This window comes from Heterocephalus glaber, unplaced genomic scaffold (genome assembly GCF_053883595.1).
Source record: "Heterocephalus glaber isolate CG9 unplaced genomic scaffold, H.glaber_assembly_v1.0 deba00001472, whole genome shotgun sequence".
In the NCBI taxonomy this organism is placed as follows: Eukaryota; Metazoa; Chordata; class Mammalia; order Rodentia; family Bathyergidae; genus Heterocephalus; species Heterocephalus glaber.
This window is the reverse complement of record NW_028258315.1, coordinates 90,316,611-90,335,166: the sequence shown is the minus strand read 5'-3', so window position 1 is coordinate 90,335,166 and position 18,556 is coordinate 90,316,611. Positions and strand designations below refer to the sequence as shown.

Here is an 18,556-nt window from a genome sequence, read left to right as displayed (position 1 = left end):
GGCTCCTCTCTCTCCAGGTATCTGTACTGTCAAGAGCTGTGTGTGCTGTTTGGGTCTGGGCCCAAGCTTCCTCACTTCTGGGACCTCACCTGGCCATTTGGCCTTTGCTTTCTTGGTGATAGAGTGAGCACCTGCATCACTGTCGGTGGCGATATTTCCAGTCCTTGGTATTTGACCCTCTGATAGGTCCAAGCCACTGCAGGCTACAGAATCGGTGGACTAGGGTTTTTATGGCAGGGAAGTGGGCTCTTTGAGACATGTTTACAAATAATTGGACTGTCACTGTTCTGTCCTTCTACTCCCAGATTTAGAAGTGAGAGCAATTAGAAGTCAGGGGTCTGCATTTGGCTTTCACTGGCTGATGAACCTGTCTGTGCCTCAGCTCCCCACCTGCAACACAGGGTCCAAGCCACCTCTCAGGAGAGGGCCGAGGACTGGGCACCTCAACATGTAGAGAGTCTCTGGCACTGTGCAGAGCCTGTGATATGGACAGGACTAGCTTTTCTGGCTGCCTAGATTCTACTCACAGACATGTTGCTCAGATGCATAGATTCTGACTGGAGGAATCTGTTTACAAGGGGCCCATATTCTATTTTAAATAGAACGGCAACTTTCGTGTTTTCTGATTTCCAAACTAGTATGTTCATTGTAAAGATTAGAAATACAGGTAAGAAAACAACAACACAAAACTCATTTGTGATTGCATGGCCGACTGTGAACACTTGGCTCCTAGTTGTGTGTGAGCGCAGATTAGTGCTTTGAAACAAAAAGTAATCAATTACTATTTATAATATGTTGCAACACGTGACACACGTTTCCTGCATTCTTTGACTCTTGGGCGTGGTTGTGTGGAATTCTGTAGCTCACTCTGTCCAGTTGCTTGGGGTAGAGTTGGTTGGTTTCCTACTGTAGATACCTTTTTATTGGTTTTAATAGATGTTACCATTCTGACACCAAGGGCTTGTGATTGATTAATGACTGTCATTAGGTTATGCTCTTTGTTCCTCACAATCTTTTGATTCCAGTGGAATGAATCATTTCTTGGTAAGCTGAAGTCATCGTGTTGTTCTGACCTGTTCTCAGCGGGCATCAACACATCGTGAAAAGTCAGAGTACTTTCTGTATATAGGATAACTCTCCTTGGGTGGTAAGAAAGTAGTATGTGCTTGGCCTATTAACAGCGAGGATGTGTTGGCACATGTCCTGAGGGGAGAGAGGACTCAGGCTGGAAGGGGAATGGAAACAGTGAGCTGTTGAGTGTGTCCCAGATCTGGAACCCCCTTGGCAGGGAGCTCTGTGTGGAGATCAGGTCACTGTGACATAGGCATGAGTAGTTCCAAGGGACTGACAACCTTTCCAGAGGTCAGTAGCTTCTTTTTAGCGGGCTCAGAAGAGAGATATAGGAGGATCTCTTTGAAAACTTGGGATCAGGGAAGATCAGAGTTCAATGAATTGATTTCCTTCTGGAAATCTCTTGGCATAGAAACACATGCAAATAGCAGATATGACCAGAATATCGGGCCCTGATACAACAAACAAAAGATTCGGGTAAAGGTTCACTGTAAAATCCATTGAATTTGCTTTTCTCTTAGGCATCTGTCTAGGTCATGTGAAATCACAGAATCACTTTAAATAAAGATTCATTTCCTTGATGCCATGAATATGAGACAGACATTAGTTTTGTTTGTGTGTTTTTATATTGAATCAGTCTTGAGTTTAAACTGGCCCGTGCTGCGGGATTTTGGAGTAGATCTGGCAGGCAGCTGAGAACTCTCAGGACTTTTGGCTCCAAAGACATTGGCTTGCGTTTGAACTTAAGCAGTTTCCAGTGATTATCATTGCAGTGTTATTCAGACACCAGAGGATGATGTTAGCTTGAGCCAGGACTGGGCTGGCCAGGGCCCTAATCCAAGACCAGTCTCCTCATTGCCTTCTGGGGCGGGGGTGGGGAGTCACCTTGTACAGCCGCAAGACAAAGCGTTGTCTCCCTACCTGATCTGCTTTGTATTATGTTGCATTGCAACTGTTCTGCAAGCAGCGTCATGAACAGAAGTCTTCTGTGTGCTTGCTGTGGGTGAGGCAGTAACCCTAAGGACTTGTCTTTGCCTCCTGAGCCACCCTAGTTACGAGGACAGGCAAGATGAGCAGAGTTCTTTGGGTGCTAGGGTGGACTGTGTAAACTCCTTGTTCTGGGGGACCAGAGAAGCTTTGGTAGGACGGAGGAGAAGGCCCAGTGAAAGAATAGTGATTTGCATGTGAGGTGCATGAGGCCTCAAGACAAACTTGTGTGATTTTTATGGATATTCCCAGGAAGCAGGGAGAAGCATGGAACTACAACTTCCGGGCCAGTTGAAAACGTCTAATCAATGATGTAGCAGGTGTTTATCTTGGCCTAGACTCAGGTGGCCTAGAAGTAGTTCTTTATTTCTTGGGAATCAACTTAATTCTGAGAAACTGTTACATGTTCGTCCTGTTGTGCCATTTGCAGGGCCTAACCTTTCTCAGTCCTCCTGCTCTGCCAGTGTCTGGTGCTGTGAACTTCACATCTAGGCCTCTCCTGTTTGTATCCGTGAGAGAGAATTTGCTGCTCCTAGAGTCCACTGTCAGATATCCCACGTCTCACTGCTCGGTTCCAGCGATTTTTGTTTAGTTTGAGTGATCTGAAGAATTCTCTCTTTACACCATTCCTTGCCTTAGAGTCCTCCCACCCTAATCTTCTTTCAGAGCACCCAGTATTATGGTCCCAAAGGACTTGGGAACTTGAACTGGGAAGGATGTGCTTTGAGTGACATGGACACACATACACCCTTCCTAGTATGGCTTTGGGTACCTCTGCTGGCAAGGAAAGCCAGTCTCCTGTTATTTTTGAAGATAAAGGGTAGGGAGAGTGGGGGGTAAATATACATTTATATCTCAAAATTATTCTACTGTTAAAAAGCCATTTATATTTCCCACTTAAAAGATGAGCATAGATATCACAGCAAGATGCAGTGTGATACTCCTTGTTTTTCCTAATAGGGGATTGGAGTAGGGGGTTATTAACTACTTCACAGTTGCCCCACAAATTAAAGGAGACATATAGCCCCATTATTTTTTGTGCCTCTGGCTTTTGATAATTACGTAAATGTAATGGATTCATGTTTACAGGAAAAGTATTTTGAACTCCATTTGAAAGATTACCATTAATGAACATTTCTTTCCAGTAGAAACAAAATTAAAACTTTAGTTAAACCCACTTTTTGGTCTCAGGGACCCCTTTACACTCTTACAATATATTGAAGACCCCCGAAAGGTTCTGTTTATGTGACTTATAGCTATGATGTTTGTCACATTAGAAATCAAAACCAATAAATTTAGAAAGTACTGTAGTTAATTCAAAAGATTCATTATTCCAATAACAAATTTTATGAAAAATAACTACACTTTCCAAATAAGAAAAATTAGGCATTTTCCCTTCATTTTGCAAATATCGTTAATATTTGATGCATGTAGTATGATCAAAATGTATGATGAATGTTTAAATAAAAATTATTACAGTAAAAGACACTGCCATTAATCCACCTGAAAATATTCCCCCTTCTGGTGCGCGTAATTATTTAATAATTCTTGGCAGTGTGTCTTTTGCTGTAATAAGTTTTTTAAAAAAATTGATCATGCACCGTATTTTTCGCTTACCCTTTGGAAGAGGAGATAAATAGATTCTCATTGTCTGCTTTTGTATTTAGTCTGTTAGGATTTGTTGAAGAAAATCACATAGACACACTGTTGGGAAAAGGGGGACTTCATGGCCCCCTGAGAAGGTCTCAAGCACCCTCGGGAGTTTCTGAAACACTCTGACAACTGCTAGCTTAAATAGATGAATTACCAGAGCATGTAATGGGTTTTAAATGAGAGATTTGTCTTTATTGGAAAATGTGAGGAAACCGTGGGTCAAATCAGTCTTTTGTGAACAGATGATAAAGCATTTGACTAGCTAAAGGTTTATTCTTTTCCTAGGTGCTAGTTAAGTTTCCAATAAGCCTCCGAGTTTCTTTTCATGATTTTCCCTAGTTGAGTTAATAATTGTGAAATACAGTGCACTGTCCCAAATGGCACGAACAGAAAAGCTCTATGAAGGAGGTGTTCTGAAATCTCAGGCAGGGTGTTTTCATGTCGTGTGCCTTTAATGTTGCCCTCTGTCCTTGCAGAAATACAAGGAATATGAGAAAGACGTTGCCATAGAAGAAATCGATGGCCTCCAGCTGGTGAAAAAGCTGGCAAAGAACATGGAAGAGATGTTTCACAAGAAGTCCGAGGCAGTGCGGGTAAGGCCCCTGGTTTTGTTTTGTGTTGCCTGAGGACACAAAGGCAGCTTCGGGGACAGGTACCGGGGAACCCAGCTCTCAGAGATAAAAGTGGACTACTGTGTACTCATTTGGATCTCTTCAGTCTGATTAACCCGGAAAAGCAGTTCCTGGACTCTTTCAAAGTCAGTTTCCTTCTTATGATTATATTTCTTCAGCAGAGATGCCGCTAATTCCACAGCCACAGGGCATGGGCCTCCAACTGTGTAATGCCCTCTCTAATCGCCCCAAATCATTCAGGGGTATACTGTGGTTCAGCTAAGCCAAGTATAAGAAGTTTCAGCAGTGCTTGGTGAAGTGTGGAATTGAAGATTTCAGTGGGGTTAGTGAGGTCTAGAAGAAGTTGGAAGTTCTCCTCATTCTCTGTAATGGCAGTGTTTGTGTTGACCTGCAAGAGCTCCCTGAAACTTCGTAATACCAGCCAGATGAATGGAACTGCAGTACACGTGCCTGTGTATTTTGGATTTCCATGATCACTTCTGAGTTTATTTCTTATTGCTCTATTTCTTCTTTCTTTATTTTTATTTCTGTCTCTTATCCTTCCAAATTAGGATTCTTATATTCTTATTTAGGTCATGTGACTGTTTCAGTGTCCCGTGTTGATGCTGTATTGGCACAGGATCATGGGGAAAGTTGCAACCTAAAGAGTCTTTAATTTCTAACGTACAGTTCATTTGCCTTTCAGTTTTAATAATTTTCTCCATAATTTTAATAATTAATTTTCAGTTTTTATAACTTTGTTATGAAAGACTTTCGACTGTAGCTTTTCTCACACTAATTGGCCAAACCAAATTTCTCCAAGTTAATGTTAGTCCCTGACTTGCAAACATTCGAGTTGGGAGCTTTCACAAGTGTGCTCTGTGAGACTCACTTTGTCGGACTTAGGAATGAGTCCGACTTATCAACATTCTCCTGGAACAGAACTCGTTTGTAAGTCGAGGACTAACTGTATTTTGCTTTAGACCTGATAAGGCCGTATGTACCTTTGCTTGTCTGTAAAACGTTTCTGTTCTGTTCTGATTCAGGGAAGGAGAATTCCTGTCTTAGTAAGAACGCGAGTGTGAACTGAGCTTAGTGCATGCTCTTGTCCTTCTGAAGCTTTGGCCCTGGGTGCAGCCCCAGTTGCCTCATCTGTAAAATGGGAAGACTCACACGGGAAACATGAAGATCAGTTATGATTTTGAGCTACTTGGCACAGGCCCTGCACATGAGCAGTGTTCAGTGAGTGGAAGCTGCTGCTAGGATTATTGCTTAAATAAGATGAGTCCTCTCCGTGGAGGTTCTGAGGTGCCTTTGAAGAGACAAAGCACTTTATCTGAACAACACTAGTGTACTGCCAGCAGCCCTTGGAAGCAGGCCTCCAGCATGTCCTTATGTCCCACGGTCCTCCTTACATGCGTGGTGGCAGCTCAGCTCAGAACAGAAACCCCAAATGAAAACAAGAATTTAAAAAATCCCATGTAATTACCATTTTCTGTTTGTAAAATGGATACTTTTGTGATAGGATTTTTAGAATACAGTGGACCCTCAAGTTATGACCAGATTGATAAACAAACAACTTGGGTTAACTAGGTTAATGGAAGATTCATCTGCCTCTTGTTATCTATAGCATGTACCCAGGTAAACATCCAGATCTCAGCTGTATTGATTTACAGCCAACTTGAGTTACAATCAACCCCGCAAGAACCGATCGAGTTGGTAAGTGAAGGGTCCACTGTATGTTGAAAAAACAGCAAGCAGAGAAAAAAATAATCACCTAAAAGTCTCATCACCTGGCACAAAACTATGACTCATGTTCTTGTGTGTTCTTTCCTTACACTCTCTTTTCTTTGCATTTCTATCATGTGTTTTCTTTTATCACGTTTTCAGTTTTTGTACCTGTTCACTTTCTGTATCCAGCTTGTCACTTGTTTCTACCACTCTAGTGCGTGACTCTGTGTCACTGTATTTTATGATTTTCTTAATTGACTACGTAACATTCAGTCTGTGAGTCTCCTGATTGATCCCAATCCCTGATTGACCCTGTTCTTCTGTATTTGGACATTTAAATTGTTTGCAAGTTTTGAAATACACATTGCTGCAGTCAGTCTTCTTCCAACTCCATAATAAGTCAAGTGACCCAACACCTACAAGCCAGGTGCTCCCTTAAGGACTTCCATGTACTCACAGACATGACGAGGGTGACAGTCATCACCCCCACTTTACAAAAGAGGAGACCAAGAGACAGAAGTTAAGTTGTTTACCAGTGTCCCACCTTCTTTACTGCCTGCCTCCATGTGAGCATCCTGGAGTGAACACTGATTTCTTCAGTGTGACTTCCCCAGCCCAGAGGACAGCTCGGAGGCTCTGAACCAACTTGTAAGGTTCTTTGTGCTTATGAAAACATTTCTATCCCAATAAAGTTGTGTCGCTTCACACCCCCTCTAGCAGGAGCAGCCAAAAGGAATCATACGTGTGTGTGTTCATTTTGTTTTGTTTTTGCTTTGTTTTAAATATTGGTAACAACATTGTCAATTTAAGAGGGGGAAATACTGTTTTAACACGCATTTCTTTGTGAATCACAGACTTTTAGAGTAGAAAAGGAAGTAAATATACTTGGATTCTACCTCTCCAGTTGAGAGACAGGGAAGTCCTGGTGTCTGGGACTCAGGGCTGGGGGTCAAGGGCTGGATGTGCCACCAACTGCTGTGACACAGAGTCCCAGCCTGCACCAAACCTGGACCATATCCCTTTGAGACAGTGGGCACACATGGGGGCCAAGACCTGGGCTCTAGAAGCACTCTTCTGATTCTTAGTTCTGCCTCAAGGTAAGAGGCCAGTGAGGAAGCTGCATAACCCCTGTGGAAGTTTTTTCCTTCATTACCTCCCTGGCGGTGTTAGAAAAGCTTGGTGGCTTAATAATGAATGTGTTTATTCATTTACTGAGTTCACAGTACAGCGGGTCCAGGGTTCACAGTTCATCTCATTTAATGCTAGCATCAACCCTCGGAGTTGTTGGCATTGTCCTAGACAGGAACAAACAGGCTTAGCAGGATGAAGTCATTTGCCTAGATCATGTGGGCAGGACCCAGGGGGCTTTGTTTTTACACCCTAACCTGGTGGTAAGATAACAGTGCTTCTGTGTATGTATGTCCAAAGTATTCAGTACAGTGCCTGGAAAAAGAATATTTAGTGAACATAGGCTGCTGCTTCTGGCTGTTTTTTTTTTTTTTTTTTTTTTAATCTTATGAGCATTTAACATTCAAGGAATCTTGAGGCTTCAGGAAGCCCCTAGATAATGACAGGATGGAATATGAACTGGGTTTAGCCTTCTTTGTATCACCTAATTTTGAAAACTTTTTGCTTTCTATTAATGACATTTTTTTTTAAAAGAAGACTATTTCATATGGTTGGTGTGGTTTCTTTGAGAAGGAAAAAGAAATTATTGTTTGATTTAAAGCATTTCCAGAATAAAGGCAGCCAGGATTCTTTGAAATGTGTATTTTATGTATTTTAAAATAGACACACAAGCCCTTCAGAGGCAGGCTTGATGCTGCTACATCTTGGTAAACACATCGAGTGCTATGTGGCTCTCTGAACCTGCAGGCTTTGAAGAAGGGTTGTGCATCGCATTGGGCTTTTGTTTGGACAGACTGACATGGGCTTGGTCCCCATTGTGCTCCCTGCAGCTCTGTTGGCAGCTCTGTTGGCAGCAGTGGGGAACCATGTGGCACTTGGAATGAAAATGTTAGTTTATGCCAAAGCCAGGGGAGCAGAGACTGTGGCTCTTTCCTATCATAATGCCATCTAATTTTTCTAGCAGGAAAGATCGCTGTTTGCTTGTGTGATTTGTAAGTATTGGAAGAGCAAAGACCTCAAATCCAGATTTGTAGTTGAGTCATTATCCGTAGCATGCCCTAAAATATAAGGCTATGAGATGGGGTGGGTTCCTTTCCCATGTGATCTGTTGAGCAGACAGTGGCCCAGGAGCAAATTTTAGTTTTAGCTCTGTCATGGTGATGCACCACTCCCAGGGTTCTTCTGTTTGCAAGCCCCATACCCACCTCCGGCAATCCAGTCAGGCTAATTTGGGACCTCCTCTTCCCGGTACCCAGTACTCCTCACTCCTGCCTCGCTCGCCAAGCTGATTTCAGAGAACAAATTAAGAAGAAACAACACTGTTCCTAAACAGTACTGATTAGTAAATTTTCCATTGATGTGTCTAAAATATCTGAGAAACTGGTAATAGCAATTTAAGAAACTAATAACACTTTCAATGTGTGAAAGTAGATTTAGTTCCTGCTAGGAGGAAAAAGAGAGTCCTACAAGGAACCTGGCCCTTCAATCTAATCTGCCATCTCTCGGCTGTTGAACAATGTTGAACATTTTCTCTGTCTTTTCTGGCTTGATTTCATCATTTTCCTCCATCACTTTCCCCAGTGATTAGTTGAATCAGAGTGATTTTATCATGCTCGTCCCCTATTTGAATTACTTTCCACTGTGCAATTATCCTATCACAGAAAGTCCTATTTTCTCCCCGTCAGATGTCTGAGGTAAATGTGAACCCTAAAGTGGCCTGCCCATTACATAACCTCTGTCATTCGGTTGGTAATGGACTACATGTAACTTTCTTTCAGGCTGGCAAATTATAAACAACCTTAGCTTCCATAATTGCCATTAACATAATGGTATCATCATTATGGCAGCATTCCTTGACTATATTTTCTAGCACTTTTTAATGCTATGGGTGGTTTAAATAATTTTTTCCAATCCACTCACTTGGAGGCTAGCTCTAGGTTGCTTGATACAGCAGTGCTGCCGCTTGCTTTGGTGCACAGTAGTTGTGCCCAAGGCACTACCTGCCGTCTTCTCACACTCATGCTAGCAAGCCTTCAGCTTAGTGTTGCTGTGGACTTTTTCAAGTTCCAAGTTGCTTTGAGTGGACAGGAAATGGAATCATTAGTTTCTAGGTCATTAACATTTCATGGCAGTCAGCTGTTTTACGTGCTGGATGTGGAGGAAATGGTGTGCACCCACCCTCTCCCATTGGGTCGTTCATTCCCAAGTGACGCTTGCAATCGGAGTTCGTCTGGGATAATGGCGCAGCAACTTTGCCACAGCTCCCCTTGCTCCTGAGTTTCTGATGTTGAGAAATGTATCCTCATTTGGGAGGAAGAGAAAGGCAGTGGATGTGCATTGCATGGCCTCAGTTATTGGGACAGCTGCCTCAGTCTCCCCTTTGTCTTTAAGTCTGGCCCTCCGCTAGGAGGAGCGGGAACTGTCAATCCCTTAGAAACATCCGCTGTGGCGCTGTGGCCTCAGGGAACGTGAAGCAGGAGCAGCCAACTGCGCCGTGGGAGGAGAATCTGTAGGGAGTAACTGAATAAGCATGGGCATCTCTAGCTATGCAGATTAGGCTTAACGGACAGATTCCAGCATGAGCAGGAGGAAGTTATGGTCTGCTGATGTTGGTGTGGTCCATGGAACTGACAGGAGCTTCACAGCCTGAAAACAGGAGACAGATCAGGAGATGATGGAAAGAAGGACTGTGCAGGCTTTGAGTTGCACAGTGGTGCTCCCTCTGCTGTGTGAAGCTGCTCTGGGGTGGCCACTGCCTGCGTCGCCCAGGTTGGGGCGGACTGCAGCCTCCCCCCGCTTCCTGGGCTTTCTGGTTTAGCACAGTGCCGGCTGTAAGGACCTCCACTTAGTTCTCAAGGAGAAGGTAGTGTCTGTTTTGGTAGCATGTCAAGTAAAACATTAAGAGTTGTATTTGTCCGTCAAATTTATATTTTTACCCAAAACAAGCAATTAGAAGTACTTAAAAGAATGAACTTTGGGCGGATTGGGAAGAGACATGAAAAGCTAGTTTTAGCTAAACCCACTATGTGAAGAATTTGTTATTTTCTAATCTTGCATGAGATAGTTAATAAATGTCAGAAACACTCAGAGGTTCATACCTGTAAATACACATAATCTAGTTTCACTTATTTTCTGTTTCACACTGATAAAATGATAAATCAGACACTTGAAAAAGAGTATTTTGCTTAAAAATAAACACTGACTTCTTGGGAAGAGCTTATATTGGCTAGATTTTACATTAAGTTTTTCCCCTTCCTATAGCTACCTGCTGTCCCTTGCGGAACTGATTCCCGTTATAGCTGTACTGTGGAAAGTAATTGCTGTTGTGCAGTAATTCAATTTCCGTGCATTCACGCATCAGTTCACCGGTCGGGGCTTATCTGGAGAAACCTGGGACTTGAAAGCTTTTTATCGAGAAATTCCACATGCAGAGAGACCTTTTTCCTAGGTAACGAATATCAGTATTTGCATTTAATAAACATTTACCTTCTCAGAAAAATGGATTTTTCCCCTTGCAGAAGAGCTTTAAGCCAATCTTTCAAAAAAGCTGGAGGGTACCATTAAAGCAACTTTCCTCAGCTGTTTTTTGACTTGTGTGTGCCTACATATGTATGACTATAAAGTGCATCTATGTTCCTATGTAAATATGCACACTGAAGCATGGAAGGCAAGATGCTCTAAGGGAATGTAGATTCTGCACCGAAAACAGAAGCTATGTGAGGGATTAATAGCTACGGGGCAGATAAATACTTCTGGTTTCAAAAGTCATTCATCTCCGTAGACTTGTGAAAATTGTTGACAAGGCACACTCTCAAAAGGCCATTCATTGAGTTAGAAATGCAATTAATGCTTTTCTTTATAGATTTCTAAATTAAAGAAACCTTTTAAGCATTACTGATTTTCTTCTTTAGGTCTTAAGTCCAGAATGAGCTATAGCAGTTCTCAGGAGCTGAATATATAGCCAAACATTGCTTAGAACTTTGTCAGTCCTTAGGCAAAAGAGGTAGCTGAATGGGTCTGAATTATTTTTATTTCTTATCTTTTTCTTTTCCTTTTCTTCTTTTTCCTCCTCTTCTTCCTCTTCTTCTCCCTTCCCTTCTTTCTCCTGCTTCCTTTTCTTCCTCTTTCCCTCTCCTCCCCCCACCTCCTCCTCCCCCTCTCCTTTCTCCTTTCTCCTTTCTCCTTTCTTCTCTCTTCTGAGGGTTGACCACAGGACCTTTGATGCTAAGCATGCACTCTACCACTGAGCTACAGCCTTTTCATTTCTGATTTCACTTCAGAATTTCAAAACTTATTTCTCAAAAGATGAGCAGATTGGTTTTGGGGGGAAAATACTTTGTTTTGGGTCACAGATGAAGAGAGTGGCAACTATTTTTTTTACCTTGGTCGGTGTATCTTGCAGCCCTCCATCTCTTTCTCCCTCCTTTCTTTCTCCCATGGGCCAAACTCTGGGGCACTCTCCCCTGAACTGCATCATCACTTGCTGTGTTTTCCAAGCTGGCCTCCTGCTAGTTGCTATTCCTGCCTCAGCCTCTCTAGTGCTTGGCTGGGATTACAAGGATGTGCCATTGTCCCCAGAATCATTTTCTTTAACACAAACAAAAATATTTATTGGTATATGTTTGCCATATACAGTAATTACATTTATATTGGGAAATTGGTACATATATATATATATATCTCATCTTAATCATTTTTACTTTCCCTTCCCCTCTGCACTCTCCCACATTGTTTTAAAAACTGGGTTCTGTGTCTTCAGATTCAACAAACTTCTGATGGAAAATACTGGAAAAGTAAATTATATCTGTGTTAAATATGTACAGAATTTATTTTCTTATAATTATCCCCTACACAGTACATTGTAACAACTATTTCCATTGACTTAGGTATTGTAAGTGATCTAGAACAGATTGAAAGTACTCAAGAGGTTGTGGATTGGTTATATAGTATGCCATTCAACATAAGGGACTTGTGCCTCTGCAACTTTTGGTAACCAGAGGCCTGAAACCAATTGGCTAAGATTATTGAAAGAGAGTGGATATGTGTAAGAAAATTTTGTAAGAAAATTCTAATAAGCCTCAAAACTAGAAGAAACTTAAAAATAGCACCAATCTGCATTTGCCAGTTTTGATGAGGTTAGTGAACTGTCCTTAGCTTAGAGGGCAAAACCACTTGAAACTACATGGTCTTGGTGGATTCACCCCACAGGGCCGGGAGTTTCCTTCAGATGGTGCCAACCTGAGCCTCTCAGGGAATCTAGAGACAGCTCCAAGCCTCTCACCCCTACAGAGACTCTGCCTTTTCCTTCCTCCCAGAAGGGCCAGCTACCTACTAAGGGAGAAAGGGAGTCCCAGGAGGTTTGGACGTGCTACTGCTTGACTGCCTGCCCTGTCTCCTCAAACTTCGGTTTCCCACCTGCTTTAGAGTTTTGAAGTTGGGTTGGCTTAGGGCACTGTTTCCCAACTTGCTTCCTGATTCTCAAGAGGTTGACTTGTAGAAATCATTTTTATGTGGGTAGAACCACTATGGCAAACCTGCCCTCACCCTGTGGTTACCTGACTCTTTCTCAAATAAAGGGACTAAAAGTCCTCCATTTTCGGAGCATTATGGAAGATTTGCTTTTGTGTTTTGTATGACTTCCATAAAAGATAGCCATGTTTGTCTTTGAATGCATTTTGTTTTGTTTTACTGAGTATACAAGTAATACATGTTCATTATCAAAGGAAAAAGTGTGCAGAAAATAATAAAGGAGAAAGTAATAACCAAGAAGACTAAGTGGTATTAAAAGGTACTTAATTGTTTTTTTGTTTCTAAACATTTTCCACCTTCCCAGTTTTTTTTCCATTTGTGCACATGTGTGTGTGTGTTGTGTGTGAACTTTTAAAAGGGTAGATGTTTTTAGTATCCAGCCTTTAAATTTTTGTTTCACATATTGTGGATGTCTCTCCGTATCTATGATTATGTATTTCTATTATCTTTCATAACCGTGTATCTGTGGATTTGTCATTTTCTCATTGCTAGGATGAAATCCCTGACACCCACAACTTAAAGGAGGAGAGGTTTATTTTGGCTCACAGTGACAGAGTTTCCATCTCTAGTTGCCTGGCTCACATGCAGGAACAGCACGGTGGAATGGGCAGCTCACATCATGGTGGCCAGGAAGCCGAGAGAAAAATGAGGAGCATGGAAGGGAAATAGCCTTTCTGGGTCACACACCCTGTGATCAGCTTCCTCTGACCAGGTCCACCTCCTAACAGCATTCAGCTATCAATGAATCCACTGATGAGCAGAGCACCCCATGATCCAATCACCTTCCAAATGCTCCACCTTGAAAGACGTGAGGCTTTGGCAAAACATTTTATATCTAAACCATATCAGTCTGCTTTCTGAGTGTTCTAGTCAAGCCATTCTCCCAGTAGATATTAATCCCGTGTTACTCTTGTGAGCAATAATATAATGAACTCTCTTGTAGAGAGACTTCTATTTATTTGATGCCAAATAGTTAGTGGCTTTCGGTTTGCATTGCTAGATTGTCTGGTGCTCCCACTTGTGTGGTTGGTAAGTGTTATGGTTTGTATCTAGATATCTCCCCAAAGCCTCATGAGGTTTTAGGTGGGGCTTTTTCAGAGGTGACTGGATCTAGAGTGTGTGATGCTGGAATTGATTCATGGCGGGGGTAGGCCGGAGGGCACTAGGACTAAGGGTGTGAGTGCTGCCTGCCCTAAGTAGTCTGAATAAGATAAAAGGGGAGAAAGAGGCTGTTAAGGTCCCTTGCTGCTTTTGCTGCCTTCTGCCACCATGAACTGTTGCCCCTCTGCCAAGCCACCCTGCCTTGGAGCCAGCTGATTATGGACTGAACCTCTATGAACTGTGAGCCAAATAAACCTTTCCCCCTTTAACTTTGGGTGTCAGATATTTTGTCTCAGCAACAAGAAAAGTGACTGACACAGTAAGACACTCTTTCTCCATTGCACACTCCCATATTGGACTGTTAGTAGTCTTTTGGCGTGTGTTTGCTAACAGGCTAATAGTGTTATCTCATTTTACTTTATTTCCTTTTATCACTCTTGGCACAGAAAGCCCCTTATGGCTCCCCACCTGCCCTGTAACAGGGTTTGAGGCAAATTGCACCATGTCAGAGAGCACAGGCTTGAGAAAATGTGAAGCCCCAGGTGCAGGTCCTGTCCTCCTGCAGAAAGATGTGTGGCTCCTGCACTCTGATGGACATGCTTTGGGGGCCCTATCCTGTCCTTCCTTTTCTCTTCCTGGAGTCTATCTTAACAGCCCTGGGACACATAGTAATTAGCACCAAACTGCCCGTGGGGTGTCAGCTACTTGGAGGAGCTGTCTGGTATATTAGTCAGGTTTTTGTTACTGTGACCAGATACTTGAGCAAAACTTCAAGGAGGAAAGGTTTATTTTGGCTCGTGGTTCCAGAAGTGTCTGTCTGTGGTTGGCTGGTTTTACTGTTTTGAGGCCTGAGGTGAGGCAGTGGATAATGGCAGAAGGTGTGGCAGAAGGAAGCTGCTCACCTCGCGGAGGCCAGGAGGCAGAGTAAAAAGAAAAGGGCTTGAGAAGGGGCCAGGCACAGGTATAATCCCCCCCCCCGCCCCCCGCCGGTCACACCCCGCCCCCACCCCATGATCTACTCCCTTCGCCTGGGCCCCACTTCCTGTTTCTCTCACTTCCCACTAATGCTGTCAAATTAAAATCTCATCAATAGATTGATCTGATGATGACCTTAAAGCCCTCATGATCAAATTGTCTCACTGGGTCTCATCTCTAAACATTGCTGCCTTGGGGCTCAAGCACTCAAAACACAAGCCTTTGGGAGACAAGTGTATTTAAACCATAATCCCAGGGAACCCCAGCTACTCAGTGCCTGGGGATTGTGCTGCCCAGGGTATTCCAGAACCCCTTCGAGAGAACATCACTAGTCCAGGAGAAGCCAGCTTGATGCAGCCCTTCCTGGGCAGGGCCCGTTTCCAGGTGCTCATTGTCTGGCAACCTGCTGAGCTCCAGGTTACCTTGGTCTGCCTGCCTGCCTGCCTGCCTGCTTTCCCCCTCTTCCTTCCTTCCTCTCTCCCCCCTCCCCTTTCCTTCTTTTCCTCTCCTTTCCCTCTCCCTCCTTTCTTCTCTTTTTTAATAGTCTAAAGTTATGCAAAGCATTTAAAAATTGTATGTCTATGAATGATGAGACTAGTTGGAACTGATTCTTGATTTTTTCAGTGAGGAAAAAGGAGACCTTCAGTCTTGGCAGGCTTTCCCTAGGCTGAAGAACTTGTGTGTTCTGTAGTGTTCTTTCCGGTGTTCCTCCCTGGCTGGGTCATCTTTTGCTCACAGGCACAGGTGAGACATTAGAGCTAAGGCCCATCCCTGTGGGCTTGCCAGATATTCCTTCTCATGAGGCAGTTGGTGAACATGGGCAGCTCATTACCCCTGAGAAACAGAACAAGCTGATATTCTGAGCATGTTCCAGACGGTTTTCATAAACTGGGGGATGATCACTCCCTGCGAAAGTTTTACAGTGACCCTAAAAGTACTGGTCATACCTCACTGTCCATGCTCGGTGGTGTCCCAGCTTCGGAATGGTTGGGTCAGAACACCCATCTCAAGATCTTGGCCCATCCCTGCCAGCATCCACTGTGACATCCTTTGATTTTCTTTAAGAAATGTCTTGAAATTTGCATACTGTTTCTCAATGCTTACTGCTTGAGTCTGCACAAGAACCCCGGTGTCAGGAGGACAGGGACCCTGATGAGTGTGTCCCCTTCACATCCCTAGGAACCAGGCAGGTGCCCGTGAGTGTCTGTAAATGCATGACCTTGCCACACTGGCTATGACAGTTTTGTGGGGTAAGCACCCTGTGCTGGGGAAGACCATGTTCTCAGAACACAGGTCTAGGCAAGATCTGCCATTTCCTGTGTTCTGTGCCCAACCTGTCCCTTTTTCCTCTCCAAATGTTCCATTTCTCCTCTGTCTCACAAGGGGAGTTTTGATTTGGTTTTGATCGTGCAATAAAAAGGAGAAAAATTTCTTTTGCACTCAAAGTGAGATGTCATTCAGAATCATATTTCTCACTTTCATTTCACGTCTTTATTCTCCATTTTCAAAATTCAGTTTTGAGAGATTTCCAGTGGTTTCGATCAAGACCAAGTGGACCAGGCATCCTGGCAAGGAAAGGCCCCGTGTGAAATCACACCACCAGGTGCAGCATTAGCCTGAGCAGTAATTATGACCCATCGGAAGGCCCATCCAGAGATGCCAGTCTGAACCACCATGCTCTCTGGCCACCTGGCCTGCTGCCCGAGAAAAGCCAGGTGTCAGCCTGCAGGTGGGATGTATGCATGGTGCCTCCCTGAACCACTCTGGAGGGTGGGGTGGGAGTCACAGCAGTATTGCAACACAGTGCTTGTTATAGCTCCTGTTTTTTAAAAGAGTTTTATGTTGTTGTTTCAATGCAGTGGGCCAGGTAGAAAATAATGCCACTTAATACATATTCAGTTGAGGTGAAAGAAATCTTAAAAGGTTTGTGGGTGGGAGGAAATTACAGGGAATCACTGAGGTATTGCCATCAATAGATCCAAATGACAGAATAAAACCATAATAATAATGATAAAAGACCACTAGCTATAATTGTGTAAATTACTAGCAACAAATTAAGGGTTTTCAGAAATATTTTGAATGCATATTGAGTATGTGTAACTGGAGATGTGTTGCTGGTATCAGTCGTAGCTTTTTGGCCTTTTACTCAGTTTCCAGTATGGAGGTGAGGAGCAGCCGGGCCTGCAGACATAGTGAAATTATTTGTGTTTTCTAAATTAGGTTATGAGGGAAAATGAAAAGGTAGTTAGGAATTCACTGGTGTTTCATTTATGCTGTATTCAGCGGAGAGATGACAGCCCTTGCGAGCAATCAGAGTCTTTGTTAAAAATCAGCTGGGATGTCGTTCATTGCACATCCCAGGCTTGCTGGCTGCTTAAGTAGGCAACTCATAATGCTGTGTGCTCTCAGGAGCAAATGTGGATTTGTTTCCAGTGTGCTTTTTAATTGATTTTTTGTATGTCAGTTGGGGAGGAAAACCAAATTCTGGGGAATATACCTAGCCCGCTCTTCTTCCCTACACCCAGTGACTACGTCTGGAGCAGCTCATCTGGCTGTGTGACGGGCTCTAGAGAAGCCCAGTGTGGGTGTCGGAAAGCAGACTGCTCACCTAAGTCAGCTGGGAGCTGCTTGTGGACATCTCTGCATCAGCCAGTGAACAGGATTCACCTGGGAGTCTCTGTAGAGACATCACCTGGGCAGAGGTACTCAGTGACTCTCAGCCATCTTACTGAAAAGTGAGTGGAGGAGTAACAAGGACAGAGAGAGGACAGAAGCTTCCGGGCAGGCATGCAGTGGGCAAGCGGGGGAACAGTGTGGGCAGGCAGCTCTGGGCCTGCCTCTGAGAGGACTCCCTCTCCAGAGTGTTGGTGGATCCCTTCCCCTGACTGGCTGGCTAGTCTGTCACTGTAGTTCTGTAGTCGCTGTCCGGGAACTAGCGTGGCCCACATGGGGAGATCAGAGAGGCTTCTGGGGCCAGGTGTTCCAGAGATGACTAGTTCTGGGGGAGGAGGTTGGCCTTTGCTTGGCAAAATGAGCACAGGGTGGAGTCAGCACCATTCTCCTACAGCTGCAAATGTGAGGAGTGTGCATGCATGCTGGTGCTGGGGCTGGGATGGGCAGGCGCTCACCCCAGCCCCAGGAGCCGCTTCCTACACAGGGAGGTGAGAGAGGAGTGACTGTACCAGATTTACTCAGCCCATGTGAGCTTTAAGGAGAAATAAAGATTTAAGTATAAAACTATGAAGTGATATGAAAATAGCCAGGTTTAAAGTCTGAGAAAGAGAAGTGTAGCCATCTGCGGCTCCCATCCCCACACAGCAGCAGGCAGTGTGAACTGCCTGGTCAAGTCACTGGTATCTGCGCAGCTCCAGGCACTCACCTGGCCACTCTGGCCTCAAAGAGCATTCTGTTTGCAACCTCTGTGCTAGGCAGGCAGGGGTTGCAGCTTCACTTAACAACTGTAGCAGAGTTTGATTATATGAAGCTTGAAAGCTCATATGCAAGTTGTGCACAGCATCCACATTTCCCTCCAAGAGCTGCACCCCCAGCCTGGCACTGTCATTGTCATCCTGACAGTAATCACAGACCTCAGTATCATCATCCTAATGGTGCTTCTCATTTTCCTAGCCATATGCGGCACCTCACACATGTTATCTCATTGAACTGATACAAGTTATGAAGTTAGAGTGAAAAAATACTGAGGTGGGGGTAGAGGGAAGAGGATTAACATGACTTAGGATAAGTAAGCACTATAAAAAGACGTGGGAGCT

At 43.8% G+C, this 18,556-nt stretch overlaps 1 protein-coding gene across 17 annotated transcripts in view; it reads left to right on the top strand.

Annotated features, from left to right (window-relative positions):
- Cacna2d3 (calcium voltage-gated channel auxiliary subunit alpha2delta 3) overlaps nucleotides 1-18,556 on the top strand; it is a 1,090,211-nt gene that overhangs the window by 404,273 nt on the left and 667,382 nt on the right. For all 17 annotated transcript variants that reach the window (XM_087181525.1, XM_087181521.1, XM_087181526.1 and 14 more), the window contains one exon: nucleotides 4,188-4,304. In XM_087181525.1, coding sequence (XP_087037651.1) covers nucleotides 4,188-4,304 — 117 coding nt within the window. The remainder of the gene's footprint in view (nucleotides 1-4,187; nucleotides 4,305-18,556) is intronic.